Source organism: Silene latifolia, chromosome 1 (assembly GCF_048544455.1).
Source record: "Silene latifolia isolate original U9 population chromosome 1, ASM4854445v1, whole genome shotgun sequence".
In the NCBI taxonomy this organism is placed as follows: domain Eukaryota; kingdom Viridiplantae; phylum Streptophyta; class Magnoliopsida; order Caryophyllales; family Caryophyllaceae; genus Silene; species Silene latifolia.
This window is the reverse complement of record NC_133526.1, coordinates 109,805,620-109,822,482: the sequence shown is the minus strand read 5'-3', so window position 1 is coordinate 109,822,482 and position 16,863 is coordinate 109,805,620. Positions and strand designations below refer to the sequence as shown.

The 16,863-nt window shown below is 34.8% G+C and overlaps 1 protein-coding gene across 1 annotated transcript; it reads right to left on the bottom strand.

Moving 5' to 3' along the window:
* Positions 1-3,040: 3,040 nt before the first annotated feature.
* Positions 3,041-5,791, bottom strand: LOC141652882 (uncharacterized). Its single transcript, XM_074460497.1, has 4 exons — positions 5,060-5,791; positions 4,086-4,951; positions 3,921-4,011; positions 3,041-3,538 (listed from the first exon to the last, which is right to left on the bottom strand). The coding sequence occupies exons 1-4, from the start codon at positions 5,789-5,791 to the stop codon at positions 3,041-3,043; spliced, it is 2,187 nt and encodes a 728-aa protein (XP_074316598.1).
* Between the last annotated feature and the right edge of the window lie 11,072 nt (positions 5,792-16,863).

The following is a 16,863-nucleotide window of genomic DNA, read 5'->3' as shown; positions in this document are numbered from 1 at the left end:
AAAATAACTTGGTTAGCAAATATTATGTTAATCATAATTCGTACAATTAAACTCTAAAAACGTATCATAAATCTCATAAATTTTATAATAAAATTCATAATTTTTAAACAAAACTTAAAAACTTTATCGTTTATCTTCAGAAACTACATCATTTAATGTAATCAGACATATAGTCCAATAATAAGCTAAATTTAAAAGTTTAATAAATATTCATAAATACCATGTCGACCAAGTTTCCTTGAAAAAAGAGTGTTACAATCGCGTAGGATTGGTTTACCACTAAGCTGTGTTAATAGTTTCCCACTTCATTAAGACAGGGATTTATTATGTGTCATAGGTTTTCAAACTATATAGGGAGTAATGACTAACAGGGATTGTCATAGATTCATAGTAGGTCGGTCATCTGAACGAGGCAGTAAAAAACACGGGTTACTTGGTGATCAAGGAAGTTGGATTACTTAGCATGCAAGTAATATGGATTTTAAGTCCAAAGTGTGGAGACACGGTTTAAACTGTGTGGAATTAATTTTAGCTTATTTTATTTAATTTTGAATAAGATCGGGAAATGTTTGCTTATATCCTCATTCTAATTTAATTAGCTTATTTCAAATCTGGTTGTATTTTTAATTACTATTTAAATAAGTTTTGTAGTTAGTTTAGAAAAGAGTTAAGAGATAGCTTATTGTCTAAGCTAAGATTAGATCTAGAGTCAGTTTAGATATAATGTTACTTGCATGCCACAACTCAGACTTGGAATCTGTGTTACATGCATGCCAAGTAATCTAGCTCCCTCGCTTGCTCACCAAGTAACCCGTGTTTTTTGCTCTTTCCGAGTATGCTCCTGCATCAGATATAATGTACTCCCTCCTATTCTATATGCACAAAAGATTCGAAGAGACGGTCTCTCAATAGCGTTATTAAGAGACCTCTCACAGGATGGGGTGGGGGACCCACTGAATTCCTTTTTTCCCTACTATGTCTCCCACTAAATTAGTGGGAGACGGTCTCTCATGAGACCTACTGATATATATGATCTTCCACATTGTTTTTGTACCAATATTTAATGGAGTGGTAATATGTGGAGGAAAATGAAAGTAGGAGAGAGAATGTGGGGTTACATGTAATATTAACCACAAATGATAGACAAATAAGGAAAGTGGAAGATCTATGTGAATTTTCCGGTTTAGGAAATGTGGAAGATGTTAGTGAATAGGAGGGAGTAATAACTATTTTATAAAGTTTTTTTACTAACTTTTTTGGTAAAAACTAAGATTATAAAGATAAATTTTAAAAATGAAAATTAATATTAGTTATTAATTAAACCACCGAATTTATCGAATAAAATTATGGTGTTGCGAGTTAATGGGTAAGCGGGTGGGTAAGGTTTTATATTTTCACCCGTTGGAACGGGTATGGTTTTAGAAACTTTTACCCATGATGGGTTGTGGACAGATATAGGTACGAGTTTTTCTTGTTAGGTACGGATACAAGAGAGCCAATATCCACCACCGGTTAGTCCCAATAACATTCATGTCACTGTCATTATTCTAAGTACATTGGGACTTCGGAGGACATGAAGCAAAGGTGATCATCGTAGGGTACCGCGGTACCGATCAGGTATTGACCATCCGATCATACTCTAGTCCAGGGGCGGCCCATATATAGAGCATTTCAGCTCTTTGTACCGGGGCTCAAGTGTACAAGGAGCCAAAAATTTCTTGATCCACTTCCTAGCTAAAAAGAAAAATTACTACTAATCCTAACCCAATATACAACGACCTAATAAAACAAGTGATAAACTCTTAAGGCCCAAAATTTACTCTTGCCTTAAAACAAATGACAAACCCTCATTTGTTATGGGCTTCAGCAGTAAAGCATTTGTTCCGGCTTACTAGTAAATCTCGGCATTTTTTTCAATTTCGAATCCCAAACTTTACTTCTTCATCATCTCCCCATTTTCATAGGCTTTAATCCTCATTTCTTCTATTAGGCCGTCTTATGCTATAGGACGGTCCTATCAGAAAGTTGTTGTCTGTTTAATTTTTTTTTCTTTTTTCATTGGTTCTTTAATTTCAATTTTTGTTGTTAATACTAACTTTTTCTTTAGTTAATTGTATATATTTACTGGAATTCAGTCGATAATGAATTGTGTGGTTGTGCCTCAATAACCTGGGTGACTTCTCAGTCTTTTTTTCTTTCTCAATTGCTCATTTGCTTATATGTTTCGGTCTTCTGCTAATTGTTAAATTTTCCGTCATGTGTGCTAGAGTTTCCTTCTCAAAATGCAAGGAAGTAGAAAATATTCAAACAAAATCAATAATGTCGTTGGAGATTGTTTTATTGTCTACTTTTTTATGAATAATATATTGCTTTCTATGATGTATTTTTTCCTAAAACGACAAATTTAGATTGCTTTTCTTTGAAAATGAACTTATTTATGTATCGAGGCCTCACTTTTAGATGTTGAACAGGGCCACCAAAACTCATTGGCCGCCCCTGCTCTAGTCTTTAGTATTGAGTTTTCAAGTTGCCATTCTCATGTACTCCCACCATTTTTCTACATGCGACGTTATCGTTTTTGGAGGTCAAAATCAACTTTAGTTTTTTTTTTTTTTTTTTTTTTTTTTTGTAAAATATAAAAAATATATTGATGCTCAAAAAACCATATATAGTATACATTGTTCACAGTCCATATTCCTATCACAAACTCAGCTACCATAAGGCATATAAGACCATATCAGCTATTGCATTATCTTCTCTAACCATTGTTTATCTTTCCTGGACATTGTCCCCCGCACTTCTTTGCTTGATCCCGCTCCCGATATCCGCTTGTATCATTACCACACACACCGCCAGTGATAATAACACCCTCATGTCCGCTCGCATTTCTTTGTTTCCAGGATATAGTACATGGCAAAGCATTGAGGATGCTATTCAAAATTCCATTCTTGATCTAGTAAATCTCTGTGTTGCCACCCCCGAGTATTGGCATTAGACATTGTTACTCCCGTCCATTTCTGTATTCTCGAAGGATTCTCTGTCAGACGGCACTTTGGAAGAAGAGGTGATGAGGTGACTCTTCCTCTTGAGCACAAATACAACAGCTGCTGTCAGGGCTTATACCAAGTCTGAAAAGCTTGTCTTTGGTATTAAACCCTTGCTGATAGTATAACCAAGCTATAAAACTGTGTTTGGGAATTGACCATTTGGTCCAAACAATATGATACCAGCTTACATCCTGGCCGTTTTGCCTTAACCAGCTATATACTTTTTTGATAGTATACTCCTTGCCTGGTACCATTGTCCATTCATTCTGGTGATATGCTGGGTGAAACTCCTGCTTCAATTTACAAACCTTTTTCCAAGTCCAACTGGCATCCTGGGGAGGGCTATAATTCTCCCATTCTTGCCCCTTCAGGTAGACACTATGCACCCATTGCACCCACAGTTTAGATGGGTGAGCCTGAATCCACCAAACCAGTTTCCCAACTGCCGCTTTATTCCAACTGTATTCATCTCTCAGTCCAAGTCCCCCCTCCTTCCGATTAGTACAAATTTTTGATCAGGCTACAGTAGGGGTCCTAGCATACTCAGTCCCTCCATGCCACAGGAAATTCCTGCAGACTGCTTCAATTTTGAGTAGCACTGCCTTTGGAATGATGAAAATAGAAGCCCAGTAGGAGTGCAGGGTTCTATATACTGCTTTTATCAACACCAGTCTCCCTGCATACGAGAGTTTTTTGGTTCCCAGCTGTCTAATCCTCTCCAAAACTTTATCAATCAATGGTTGGCAATCTTTGATGGATAATTTAGATGGTTTAATTGGCACCCCAAGGTATTTGAATGGTAGTTTGCCTTCAATGCATCCTGACACCTGTACTATTTCTCTTCTGACTTCACTAGTTACTCCATTAAAGTACACATTCGATTTTCCTCAACTCATCTGGAGTCCTGATGCTTGTGAGAAGGTTGAGAAAGTGCGTAGCAGTATCATAATGGAACCCACATCCCCTTTAGAAAAAAGCAACAAGTCATCTGCAAACATTAAGCTACTCAATTTCATAGGCTTGCAAAGAGGGTGAAACCTGAACTTCATTGTAGAGGTAGTATAAGCTAGCAGTCTGGTAAGATATTCCATACAAATTGTAAAAATCAAGGGGGACAAAGGATCCCCTTGCCTTAATCCTCTTTGTCCCTTAAACCAGCCAAAGCTATCTCCATTCAAATTCAAGGTGTAAGTTGCAGTTGTAACGCATTCCTTAATAAGAGCAATAAAACCAGTTGGGATATTCAATTCCTGCATCATCTGAAAAAGAAAACTCCACTCCACAGAATCATAAGCCTTCTGCAGGTCTATTTTGAATAGACATCTAGATGATACACTCTTCCTTCCATAGAGTTTAACAAGATCTTGGCAGATAAGTATATTCTCCATTATGCTTCTACCTTGAATAAAACCTCCTTGAGTGACATAAATTAAGTGAGGGAGAACCAGAGCAAGTCTTGAACAAAGAAGTTTTGAAATGCATTTGTATACCACATTACAACATGCTATGGGCCTGAATTGCATAACAGTCAAAGGGTTTGACACTTTAGGAATTAAAGTAACATTAGTAGCATTCAATTGCTTAAGCATTTTGCCATTCCTAAAACATTCATGGACAGCAGCACAGACATCTCCTCCAACAATGTCCCAACTAGGTTTAAAGAATTGACTAGAATAACCATCTGGACCCGGAGCTTTGTCATTGGGGATACTGAAGATAGTGCTTTTGATTTCTGCATCAGTAACTGGTGTTAGCAAAATCTGGTGGTGAGACTCATCACATTTGTTACCTTGCTGTACTACTCTAGAGCTGACAGGAGTTGTGGGGTGAGACTGGCCTAACAGCTGGGTATAGATCCTTAGAAAACTCTCCTGAACACCCTTCTTATCAGTATGTTGATTTCCCTAATGATCAGTAATCTGGACTGTCTGATTTTGCCTCCTCCTAGTTTTCAAAATCCCATGAAAAAATGAAGTATTTGCATCCCCATCTGCAGTCCATTTCATCTTTGCCTTTTGTTGCAGGAACTGATTCTGAGCCTCAGCCAACTGCTGGTAGCTCTCTCTGGCCTCACATTCCTGTTGAATTAGGTCTAGGTCCTGAGGATTCACTCCCAATCTTTGCTGAATTTTGTTTAGTTTAGTGAGAGCCACCTCAGCATTGCTCTCAATATCAGCAAACCTGTTCTTGTTCAGCTGCTTGAGCCCTTGCTTAAGGTTCTTCAATTTCTTAGCCAGCTCATACATCTTAGTTCCAGTTTGCATACAGTTCCATCCAGCTTGAACAATCTCTTTAAAGTTGGGAGCCAGACTCCACATATTGAAATATTTAAAAGGTCTGGCTCTCTTTTCATCAGTTAGATTGGCCTGTACTACACAAGGAGTGTGATCAAAGGTCCCCTCAGGCAAAAAATGTGCATACAGAAGAGGGAATTCATTGAGCCAATCCTGGCTCACCAGGAAACGATCCAGTCTACTGTATACCCTATCAGTAGGGCATTGTTTGTTATTCCAAGTGTATAAAGCTCCCATGGCCGGGCTATCTATCACTTCACATTGATGCAAGCATTGCCTGAAGTCTTCTGCATCCTGCCTAGAAAAGGAGCCGCCCACTCTTTCATCCTCAGTCAACACACAGTTGAAGTCTCCTCCAATGGCCCATGTCCCTGAAATGTTATTGGCTAGCCTGCTTAAATTAGCCCAAAGAGACTGCCTCTCAGTGCTTCCATTGAAATCATAGACCATGGTGACATGAAAACGTTTGTTGGTACTCTTATGAAGCACTGTCATATGGATATATTGGGCATCATACTCCAGAAAGTCTATATCCCATTCATGAACCTACCAAAGAATCCAAATTCTGCTTCCTTGATGATATGCTGAGTTTGTAGAAATACTCCAGTTACTAAAGGAATTCATGGTTGTGTGCAATTTATTTGGTTTGATTTTAGTCTCTAATAAAGCAAAGAAATTAACATTATTATTTATCAAAAATCTATTTATAACTTGCTGCTTACTCCTCCTATTCATACCCCGCACATTCCAAAACCCTAGTTTAATCATTGATCAGGGTTATGGATGGGGTGTCCCCCGATTCTTTGCCCTTCTCTCTTTGAATCAGGAAGGAGCACTACAGTATTCCCTCCTTCTTTTACTGGTGTATGCATTGGCAATGGGGGGAATTCTTTAATCTGAACCAGAATAGGCTCTTCCTCCACCCTGGGTGCATGGACTCTAGGTGTGACTAAAGTATTTTCATTACTTGCCTGATCTGCAATTTTTGGCTTCTCCACTTTCCTCCAAACCTGCTTAACAGGTTTAATTAATTGGACTTTGTGAGTAGTTTGATTTTTCCCTTTTCTGCAGGTGCTGTGGTCATGCCCCAGTGTCTTGCAATTAGTACACAGCACTGGTTTCCACTCATATTCAAGTTTAACCTCCACCAAATGCTTCTTTTCATCATGAAATTTAACTGTTTCAGGGAATTTTTGATCAATTTGTACCTCTACCAGGACTCTAGCATAGGCTAATCTAGTTTTCATCTCTGTTGCATTATCCTTTTGGATATACTTGCCTACCAGTCCTGCAATTTTTGGCAAACTTTGTCCCCAAAATTTCAATGGTAAATGATGCAGCCTTAACCATGTTGGTACATTCTTAACATGCTCTTTTTCCAGTGCCACATTCTCCTGCCATGGCTTAATTATGACGGGTTTACTGTCACATAAATAGTGTCCTGCATTCAATACATGTTCCTGCATGTCTTTCGTGTTAAATCTGACAATAAATATCCCATTAGGCATGAATGAAATCTTGTCTATAGTATGCTTGTGCCATATCCTCCTCAAATACCCTTCTAGGACCGCCATGGGTGGGTTGGCTCCCAAAACATAGCCATATACAGCTTGCTTCCAATATTCTAGTTCATCATGCATGTCCTCGTCTGATAATTGAAGCAATGGTTCTGCCTCTTCTATCACCTTTGGACTCTTAGTCTTGGATACGTGCACCCATTCTCCCAGCTCCTCAGTACCTGATACTTCATCTCCTTGTGATGCGTTGTCACTTTCTTTCATTGGTTCTGCATCATCCAAGGAGAAAGCAGGGATGCCTACGATATTTTGCATGCTACCATGCTTCACTGCCTCCTCATCATTTGGTATAGGGTTCGCTTTTTTAGTTATTCGAGTAACCTTAGTCTTCTCTTTAGATGTTACCCCTTTCCTCCTCGTGATATTGCGTAACTTTGCAGACTTTGAGGCTGAATTTCTCGCCATTAATGCAAGAGATTCACCTTTACGTGGTCGGCAAAATCGCTTCTCAGGAGAGCATTAGGGTTTTTTTTCTTTGTTAACGGTTTTTAACTTTAGTTTATCACAAACACAAATTCTCAATTGTGACCACTATCCATCACAAATTTGCGACGAGTCGAATATATACCATTCAATTTACCCTGTATCCCATTAACCCTACTCCTATACATCAAACAAACATCTACTAATTCCTTCTACCAATTGCTTCCACATTTTTTTTAATCTTTACTTTTCAAATCTTATTATCTTCATCTTTACCTTCGGAATTAAAAAAAAAAAAAACAAGCTAAACAATTAGGCTTACAATGATAACATACTTAAGTTTTGTACTATCTCATTCCATAATTACTTTATGTTTTTCACATCTTCTTCATTAATTCCATATTCAAAATATTTAACAACAATTCAGTAATAAATGGTTATCGAATTCTCAAACATGAAAAACAAATCTTAATATCAACATACTTAATTGTGCAATATGTTACCATTTTCAGAATCGTTTTAAATGGTAACATATCACATATTAATTGGTAACAAAATCACCAAACATGGGAACAAATAGGAACATCATAAAAATGTTGACATATTTCAACAATATGTTATCATTTCTTACACTACCAACATAGTAACATATTATACAAAGATGTCAACATACTTAGCTTGTTTTACATTTTTACGCATGCTTCATTAATTATTACTTTGAAATACTTAATTATCAATTGATTAATAATAAATGGTTACAAAAGTCATAAACATGAAAACAAAGTGATGTATGTAATATATTCACGTAATTTTGCTATATGTTGCCATTTTATTAAAATTTAAACATGGTCACATATTATATAACAATACGAACATAATTGAAACATCCTTTTTCTAGCCATTTTTTAGTTAGAAGATGAATAGTAATTGTGTCCTTTGTCATATATCAACTGAAGAATTTTGTTTCAAATTACATTGGGAGTGTAATATTATGTATTTGTTTATTCTTTTCCCTACTCATATTATGTCAGCCTACCCTATACTAGCTACATGGGTCAGTTTTTAACCATCTTCACACAATATGGTGATATCCGGCCCCTCATAAGCATGTGACGAACTCAACAAGTAAGACTAATTGTATCATAAATTCTCATTATAGACAGACACTATCCGTCTATATCTATAAACAGATAGTAGCTCTGCTTGGTACTCAGCAGATTAATATTAGCAGAAGCGGATTGGTCAAGCAGATTTTAAATGATAGATTAGATTGACAGGTTTGACTAGTATATCTCAATCAACAGATTTAGTAGAAGTGTTTGGTAATTAGCAGATTTTGGTTAATAGATTGTTGTATCTATGTGTAAATGGTTGACGGATTCATATTTCACAATCGACTAATGTGAATATGCTGGGTGGAGCAGCATATAGGAAAATAGTAGATTGAGCTCTAATCTACTATTTCAATATGCCATTTACCAAACATTCAAAATAGTAGATTGGTGAGTCAAACATGCTAAACGACTTGAATATGCTGAAAATTTATCAATCCGCCGTTTACCAAACACTCCCAGTATCCCTCTCACAAATGAAAGTGAGTAGTGCAAGTGGGTGGGAAATGGATAGCCTCACTTATCCTCCCATTTTAATTTTGTGAGAGGGCCACTATCTGTCTATAGCTATAGAAGAATAGTGGCCATCTATAATGAGACGGACTGTTAGTTTACACCCGCCAATACATTTGATAGTTTATATAAATATATATATTTTATAATATTTACTTTATTTATATATTTTGAGAGATATTAAAAAGAGAAATGCATGTCTTAAAATATAAGAGTGAGTTATAACAAATAATAGGAAAAATATTTTGGATTAGCTTATCAATATATTTTTTTAGGTAGCACGGACACCTCTACTATCTAGTGTGTCTGTATAGGTTATCAAAGTGACAAATAATTCAAATCTCACAGCACCAAAGTGCAATTATGCAAATCTCAAAACATTAAAATGGAATTAGGTCAAACTGAGTGGGGATCCTCTGTCCCATTTGGTGTCCCACTCCAATCACATTCTAACACATCTACAAATTAATATAATTATTGCAATATTTTATTTTGCAACAAGTGATGTGTCAAAAGATGGGTGGAGTGACACCCACAATGAGACACAAAAATGGGACCGAGGATCAAAGACCCGTATCTTATAAGTTGCAATCACGTTTAGCAGACGATTATTTTAGCGTGATCTATCAACCAACACGGTTTCTAATTGTGCTGGCTAGAGCCGTAGCTTCTAACATTACATTTATATAAATTTACTTTTTCTTTTTTTATCATTGATGCTAATCTTTGCTCTCTTTATCACAATCATTTGTTTGTCTTTAATTAAAATATCTCTTATAAAAAGAATAAATATTTGTTTCCCTTTAATTAAAATACCCCTTGAAAAATAAACATTTATTTGGCTTTAATTAAAATATCTCTCATAAAAAAAAAAGACAAACAAATAATTTAGAGACACGCGGACTATCCTTCATTATTTTGTACGCTCTGATATATGCAATTTATTATCATAATTAGTTTAGATCCCGTGCTAAAACACTGTATTTTTTAGATTCTTTTTTATAGAGAGACTTCCTTAGTTAAATTATTTGCATAAATTAATTATAATTTTAACTGAATGTTATAATCTACTAAATATAATATTCGTAAAAGGTAGAAAAAGAAAGTTTGTTGCAATTAGAAAACACTTTAAGTTAAATTATTTTTGTCTTAATCTATTATAATTATTAAAATCCAGACTTTGTCACTGATTAAAGCAATACTTTCACTTTTTTATTTCTTATTAAAAAAACAAATGTTTTTACATTAATTCTTTAATAACTTTTTAGGGTAAAAACTTGTTTTTGGTTTATAGGGTAAAAAAATTATATATTTCATATAATGTTGTCACTCTATGCAATCACTATTTTTGAAATTGAATTGTATTTGTAGTAATTTTTCTTGAGTGATTGCAACAAAGAAATTTCCTGTTTTACCTGAGTTTGTGAGTTTGTAAAGTTCTTCCTTTACCATGTCATTTTTTTTGACAATTCTCAAGAATTAAGCATTTGTAGTCACAATGGAAGAACCTTATTTTGAAGTTTTTTCATAAACCAATATTAATTATTTAATGTGATTAATTAGTTAATTATTCATGGGGACTTAAAATTTGTCTTGTTTTTTGAAAGAACTTGGTTCTTAATATCAAACTAAGTTTGTTCTTTTAAGAACAAACCTTTTTTTTTTTGCAATGAGAAGAACTTTATTTTAGAAATTTTTTTAGACAACCTCAATGCTAAGAACACAACAATTGGCAATTGTCTAAACATTTTCACAATTGGGTCCAACTTTTTTGACAGAATTATTTTGTAGAATGAAATAATCTAACATGGCCCACACTCTTTGTATTCGGTCCGGATTCTCTCCATTACTTGAAAAGAAATGAACCTCTTCATTACTTTCGAACGGTTCAGATTAAATCTTGGAACAATCTAGTGGTTGTAATTATTTCATAAAAGTAATGTTTAATAAACGGAGAGAAAAAATATATTAGAATAATGTTGGAAGTAATGCAAAAGGCTTGTAATGTTGTCTAGATACATTGCATTGTAGAGAAGCTTTACATTACCTCGTAAGAGAATCTCTCCACTCTCACCACTAAATGCATGTTTATAGCCCCATTAACTCCATGTTTATGGTAGTGGTTATGCCTCTTTATAGTGCTAATTAATCACTATAAATATGAGAAGTATGTAGTCATTTGAGACACACATCTTCCATATATCTCTACTACTTCTCTATGATAATTTTGAGCATATCATATGAGTTCCAACTCCTAATGGTTGAGTACACAACTTTTAGGAGTGTTGTGTGACCTTGGGGACGACGCCTATATCGATTTGTACAGTAGTCGGGGCGATTTCGTTTCTCATTCAGTGGCCTCCATATCACGACACAACAACAAATATTCTCTAATTATATCTTCGCCTCTATAGTGATACTATATTTCCAACAATTGAGAAACGAGATTTTATCGCTATTATTGTTGTTGTGTTCATTATTTTTGTCATTGGAATTATTTCTATTGGCCAAAAATATTGTTCTTCGGGTATAAAAATCAGGCCGCGAAGGGTGAGACAGCAGTTTGGTATTTTGGCCATAACTCGGTCTCTAGAGCTTTGTTTGAGGCGTGTAAGATGGTGTTGGAAAGCTAAGAAGAAGGGCTACAACTTTGTAGTTGAAGCCGTGAGCAGATTTGGTCATCTTCCATCCTTAAAATGGACAACAATGTCATGGTAGTATGCTGAAAGTTTTTATGAAGACTTATAAAAGAATGGTATTATCTATAATTTTGTTGCTCAATCCCATTCTTGTGGTTAAGGTATGTTCTCGAGACTTTCCTTTAAAATATTTATGATGATAAATATGAAGGTTTGGTCAAATTATATATGCCTTAATCGTTCGTATGTTTAAGCTACTACTTTATTTGGTATGATATGTCTATAATCTTGGCAAAATTACTCTTTTGATAATTGATTTCAAGAATATGTGAATGAAATTGTTCCAAGATTTTTGATTGACAAGTAGCTAGAATGATTAAGTGTCCAAGATATTGTTATGTGTACAATATGTTTATCAAGCAAAATATTTCACACATTTGGATTGGTTATTTAGTTTTGATTATAAGATAAACTAAAATTGGTATTTGAGTTATGAACCAAATGTGGGGGCTAAATATTTTGTTTTAAATTGATATAGTATCTTGGATATGTGTGACAAAAATTGGAAATGATTATTTGTCAAAGCTTCATAAAAGTAGATTATGGAGAACATAATTTGTCAATTATTATATGATATCTACAAGTTGAGATGATGAATGAATGAATAATGTCTATATTTTATTTGAACAATTATGTTTGTCACTAATTTGTGGCGTGACAACATGTGGGGGAAGACGTTCAACTTATTTGATAAATTTATTCATCAAGTTTAGAATTGATATCTTATAAGTTGTGAAGAGTATGTATATATTTGATTGTGGGGGTGTAGAGAAAATGATAATCGTATGTTTTATACGTGACTAATTGAACCAAAATTACAATTATTAATTTGTTGGATAATGGCTATGTCAATAAATAATGGCTGCGTAAGGTTCAATTATTTATGTTACATTTTGCTTACACCACACTATATGAGATTATGATGATTGATTTTATGTTTGTAAGAAGTCAAATTCTTTTTGTAAAATATTGTGGATTTGCAAAGAGTAAATATAAAGTGAAACAATCATCGAGATTCATTGTTTTCTAATATAAGAATGATAATGTATATAGAGCTTTTAGTAAATAATATGATTTTGGGTGCAAAATCACAAACACTACGTGTATGGTTTATTCTATGTCAATTTATTAGAAAGAGAAAATAATAAAGAAGATTATTTGTTCTTTTAAACGACATGAGAGTGGAGCTCTATATTTAATTAGAACAATGATGCTAATGAGTTATTAGAGAACATGTTTTGACTATTGTGAGAAGTCTAATATGTATAATTATAGTTGCTTCAATGTAGCTTATGCAGCTAAGTACATTTTGTTTGTGTATTCATTACCAAAGTTATCATTCACATTTAGTGAAGTGCCTAAGGTGCAATATTAAGAGTTGCACCATGATGAATATCAAGAAAGATATTGGATCGACGAAAAGGTAATGACGATCGACAAGGTGAGATCTATGGTGAGTACTATACATTTCCACCTTTAATGGTGATCTTGTTTTAAGTCTATTGAGAAGACTATTATAACCTTGTCTATTATGTAAGCATATTATATTGCTCTTAATCTTGCAGGGTAAGATGCAGAGTGATTGTGAAGCTATTATTAGCTACTACTTAATTGTGGGGGCATGGAGTTTTGCCTAATGTTTATATTTAGCATAATGCTAATATCAACTTAATAATGCTAAAATAATGTGTATAATGACTTGCAGATTTACACATTTTATGCAGATTTGATTTGAGAAAGTTGATTGAGAATAATATGCTCACAAATTATTATCTTTGTGAAATTTGAGTGGAGCATATTTAAGCTAATGGACTAAGAAAGAAAGAAGTCCTAGAATTGTCGAGGGGAATGGGGCAAAAGCCTATTAGTTGAGGAATTTGTGGTGGATACCGGAACTTGCTATGTAAGGGTGGTCTAACGAACCCATAGATAACTCATACTTGTGTACACTTCCCATTCCTATGACATGTACACTATTTTGGAAGGTTGAGCATATAGCTCTTAATGGTCTTATAGCCCAAAATTGGGTGGTCCTTGTGAGACGGACTTGATGAGATCACCGTAATGATGGAGGTTGAGATATTTCTCTTAATGAATCTATATCCCTTTACTTGGGTGGTCCTATTGAGAAGGACTTGATGGATTCACCGCAATGTTGAAAGGTTGAGCCTTAGAGCTTTTAATGAATCTATATCCCTTTATTTGGGTGGTCTTATTGAGAAGGACCTAATGGATTCACCGCTATGTTGAGAGGTTGAGCCTTAGAGCTGTTAATGATTCTATAGCTCATGCGTGAGTGGTTTATATGGAGATAGACTTATTGGAATCGCCTACGTGAGTGTGAAGGATTGGCCTCCTTCTATGAGAGACTAGGCTATCTCTCTAGAGCACTCGTGAGAATCCCAAGGTTCATTTGGCCATAAATTTGTTGAATTGTATCGCGGAACTCGTCTGGAACTTAAGGTGAGATATGTGTTTGGAATTTACCCCGGAGTCTAGGAGCTCAAGATTCGTTCACTCTCTAGGTGATGAAAGAATTGTTCCATTTCACTATGTGTTAATTCAAATCGAAAGATATTAATGCTTAAGTATCAATCCTTATTAATATGCTCAGAATTTTGTCTATCATTTGCATTAGTGGGGGATTGTTGGAAGTAATGCAAAAGGCTTGTAATGTTGTCTAGATACATTGCATTGTAGAGAAGCTTTACATTATCTCGTAAGAGAATCTCTCCACTCTCACCACTAAATGCATGTTTATAGCCCCATTAACTCCATGTTTATGGTAGTGGTTATGCCTCTTTATAGTGCTAATTAATCACTATAAATATGAGAAGTATGTAGTCATTTGAGACACACATCTTCCATATATCTCTACTACTTCTCTATGATAATTTTGAGCATATCATATGAGTTCCAACTCCTAATGGTTGAGTACACAACTTTTAGGAGTGTTGTGTGACCTTGGGGGACGACGCTTATATCGATTTGTACCGTAGTCGGGGCGATTTCGTTTCTCATTCAGTGGCCTCCATATCACGACACAACAACAAATATTCTCTAATTATATCTTCGCCCCTATAGTGATACTATATTTCCAACAAATAAGAGTGTATTAGAAAAGAAATGGAGAGAAAGTGAGTGGTATAATAATCGGCATTTTCTTTAGCAATGATTAGTCATGAATTGTACTTTATTTGTTAATTTTGCAAAGGATAAGCTAATTTTAGGAGGACTTTACCATTAGTTTGTCTTAGAGTCGATGAAAAGTTGTGTACAGGCGTAAAGCCATAATGAATAATCATATTATTTTTTTTAAAAAAAAAAAATTAGGTTAAAAGGTAGGTCTTATTCAATTCAAGGCTAGGGAGATTATTGGCCTCTTGAAGGGTTTACAATAGTGTTTATAGATTGCTTACCATTCTACCAACATGGCTATATTTCAATGTAGGGTAGCGTTTGGCAACACTAATTTCATTTGAATCAGATGTTTGGAAAGAGCTCGAGCTCTGCACATTGACAAGCTTCTTATTCACATGGATAACTCTCCCTGCATTAAGCTCATCCATGAAGAACAATTAGTGAGTAACAATTTACGATCTCTAGTTAAAAAGTGCAAAGATCTAATCTTCGATAACAGCTGGAAGGTGGATTTGAAGCATTGTTACAAAGAAGCAAATAGAGCGGCAGATTGGCTAGCTAATCAAGGAGTAGAGTCGAGTATTACTAAATTCTTTGTTGAGTATCCAAGTTCCAATCTTCGCTCCATTATGCGTGAAGACATTCTGGGGGTAGCTATTCCCCGTGTAATAGCTAATTAGATTGTCGGGGCTTGCCCCTCATTTGCACCAAAAAAAAAAAAAAAACATGATTTGAAAGTTGTAATTTAGAATGATGATTTGGAAATAACAAGGGGTTGGGGTGTTATTTAGAATAAGCTAAATTTAAGGGGGAGGGATATGGACCTGGATTTGAAACAAATCCAAATTCAAAGATTTGGGATTGCCAAACAATGAATTTGTGCCAAATGCGGATTTCTAAATGAAATGCAAGTTCCCAAACAGGCTGTTAGAAAATCAAATCCCCGATTTTAAGATTAGAAGGTGAATTCTTTACCATTAGGACCAACCCTTATGGACATGAATGAATAAACATAGTCAACCCCGAAAAACAATATGTACTACAATTTGCTATGTTAATTGATATTTTGATAATCATCAAAATATTGTCATACTATACTACAACTTGCCATGTTTGATTATCGGAGTAATGTTAAATGAAAAATCAAATGGCTGTGTTTATTGTTGTATAATAATAAGTGCTCAGGTGAGAAGTTTCCTAGAAGTTTCCATTGATGTAAACTGAAACTACACCAGCAATTTCAAAAGAAAACGTCTTCAAAGTCGCTGATATTATATGGCTATTCAATACGCAAATTCTTCCAGTCTTCATCTTGAGACATGGGCAAGAAAAAAACATATTGGCGGCAAAAATAATGGAGCCCAATTTCTCTTCATTTCCTAAAAAGAAATGGAGAGGCAAATTCTTATTAATAATCCGGATCGCATTTTGGCAACATCCAACGGTTCTCAATTTACGCATAAAAGTAAAGGAAAAATGGGAGTAAAAGAAGTAATTATTAATAAAATAGATTGTGAGAGGAAATGGAGAGAAAGGAAATGGAGAGGATCTAAATTCAAAATAATGTGTGAAGTTCAGTACCCTGAAACTGAAAGTTATCGCAACACTTTTCGGATTTCATGGTTTGATGCCACTAGACGCGGTAAAATATAAACGAATGCAAAATGCCTAAGTGAAAATATCTAATCGATTGAACAACTGATAAGAATAATTAGAATAATACCTGAAATCCGACTCAATTTGAATTGATCGAAATTGAACTAAACTTGATAATAATCGAATGATACTCGAACCTCTGGACTAATACGAATAAACCGATAAACTTGAATTAAAATATATAGTTTCTCATAAAAACACTTGTATTTTAGGTGTTTATAAATTTATTCTTTATTTATAGTACTAGATTTCATGCCCGGCCGTTGGCTAGGTAATATGAAAAAATAATTTCTGATATTTATCTTGTTTGATTTATGACCCGTTTATGACCCTAACCCGACTCGAAACCCGTATAAAGCCGACCTGAAACCCGTATTTTAGAAACCGAAAATTGACGTGAC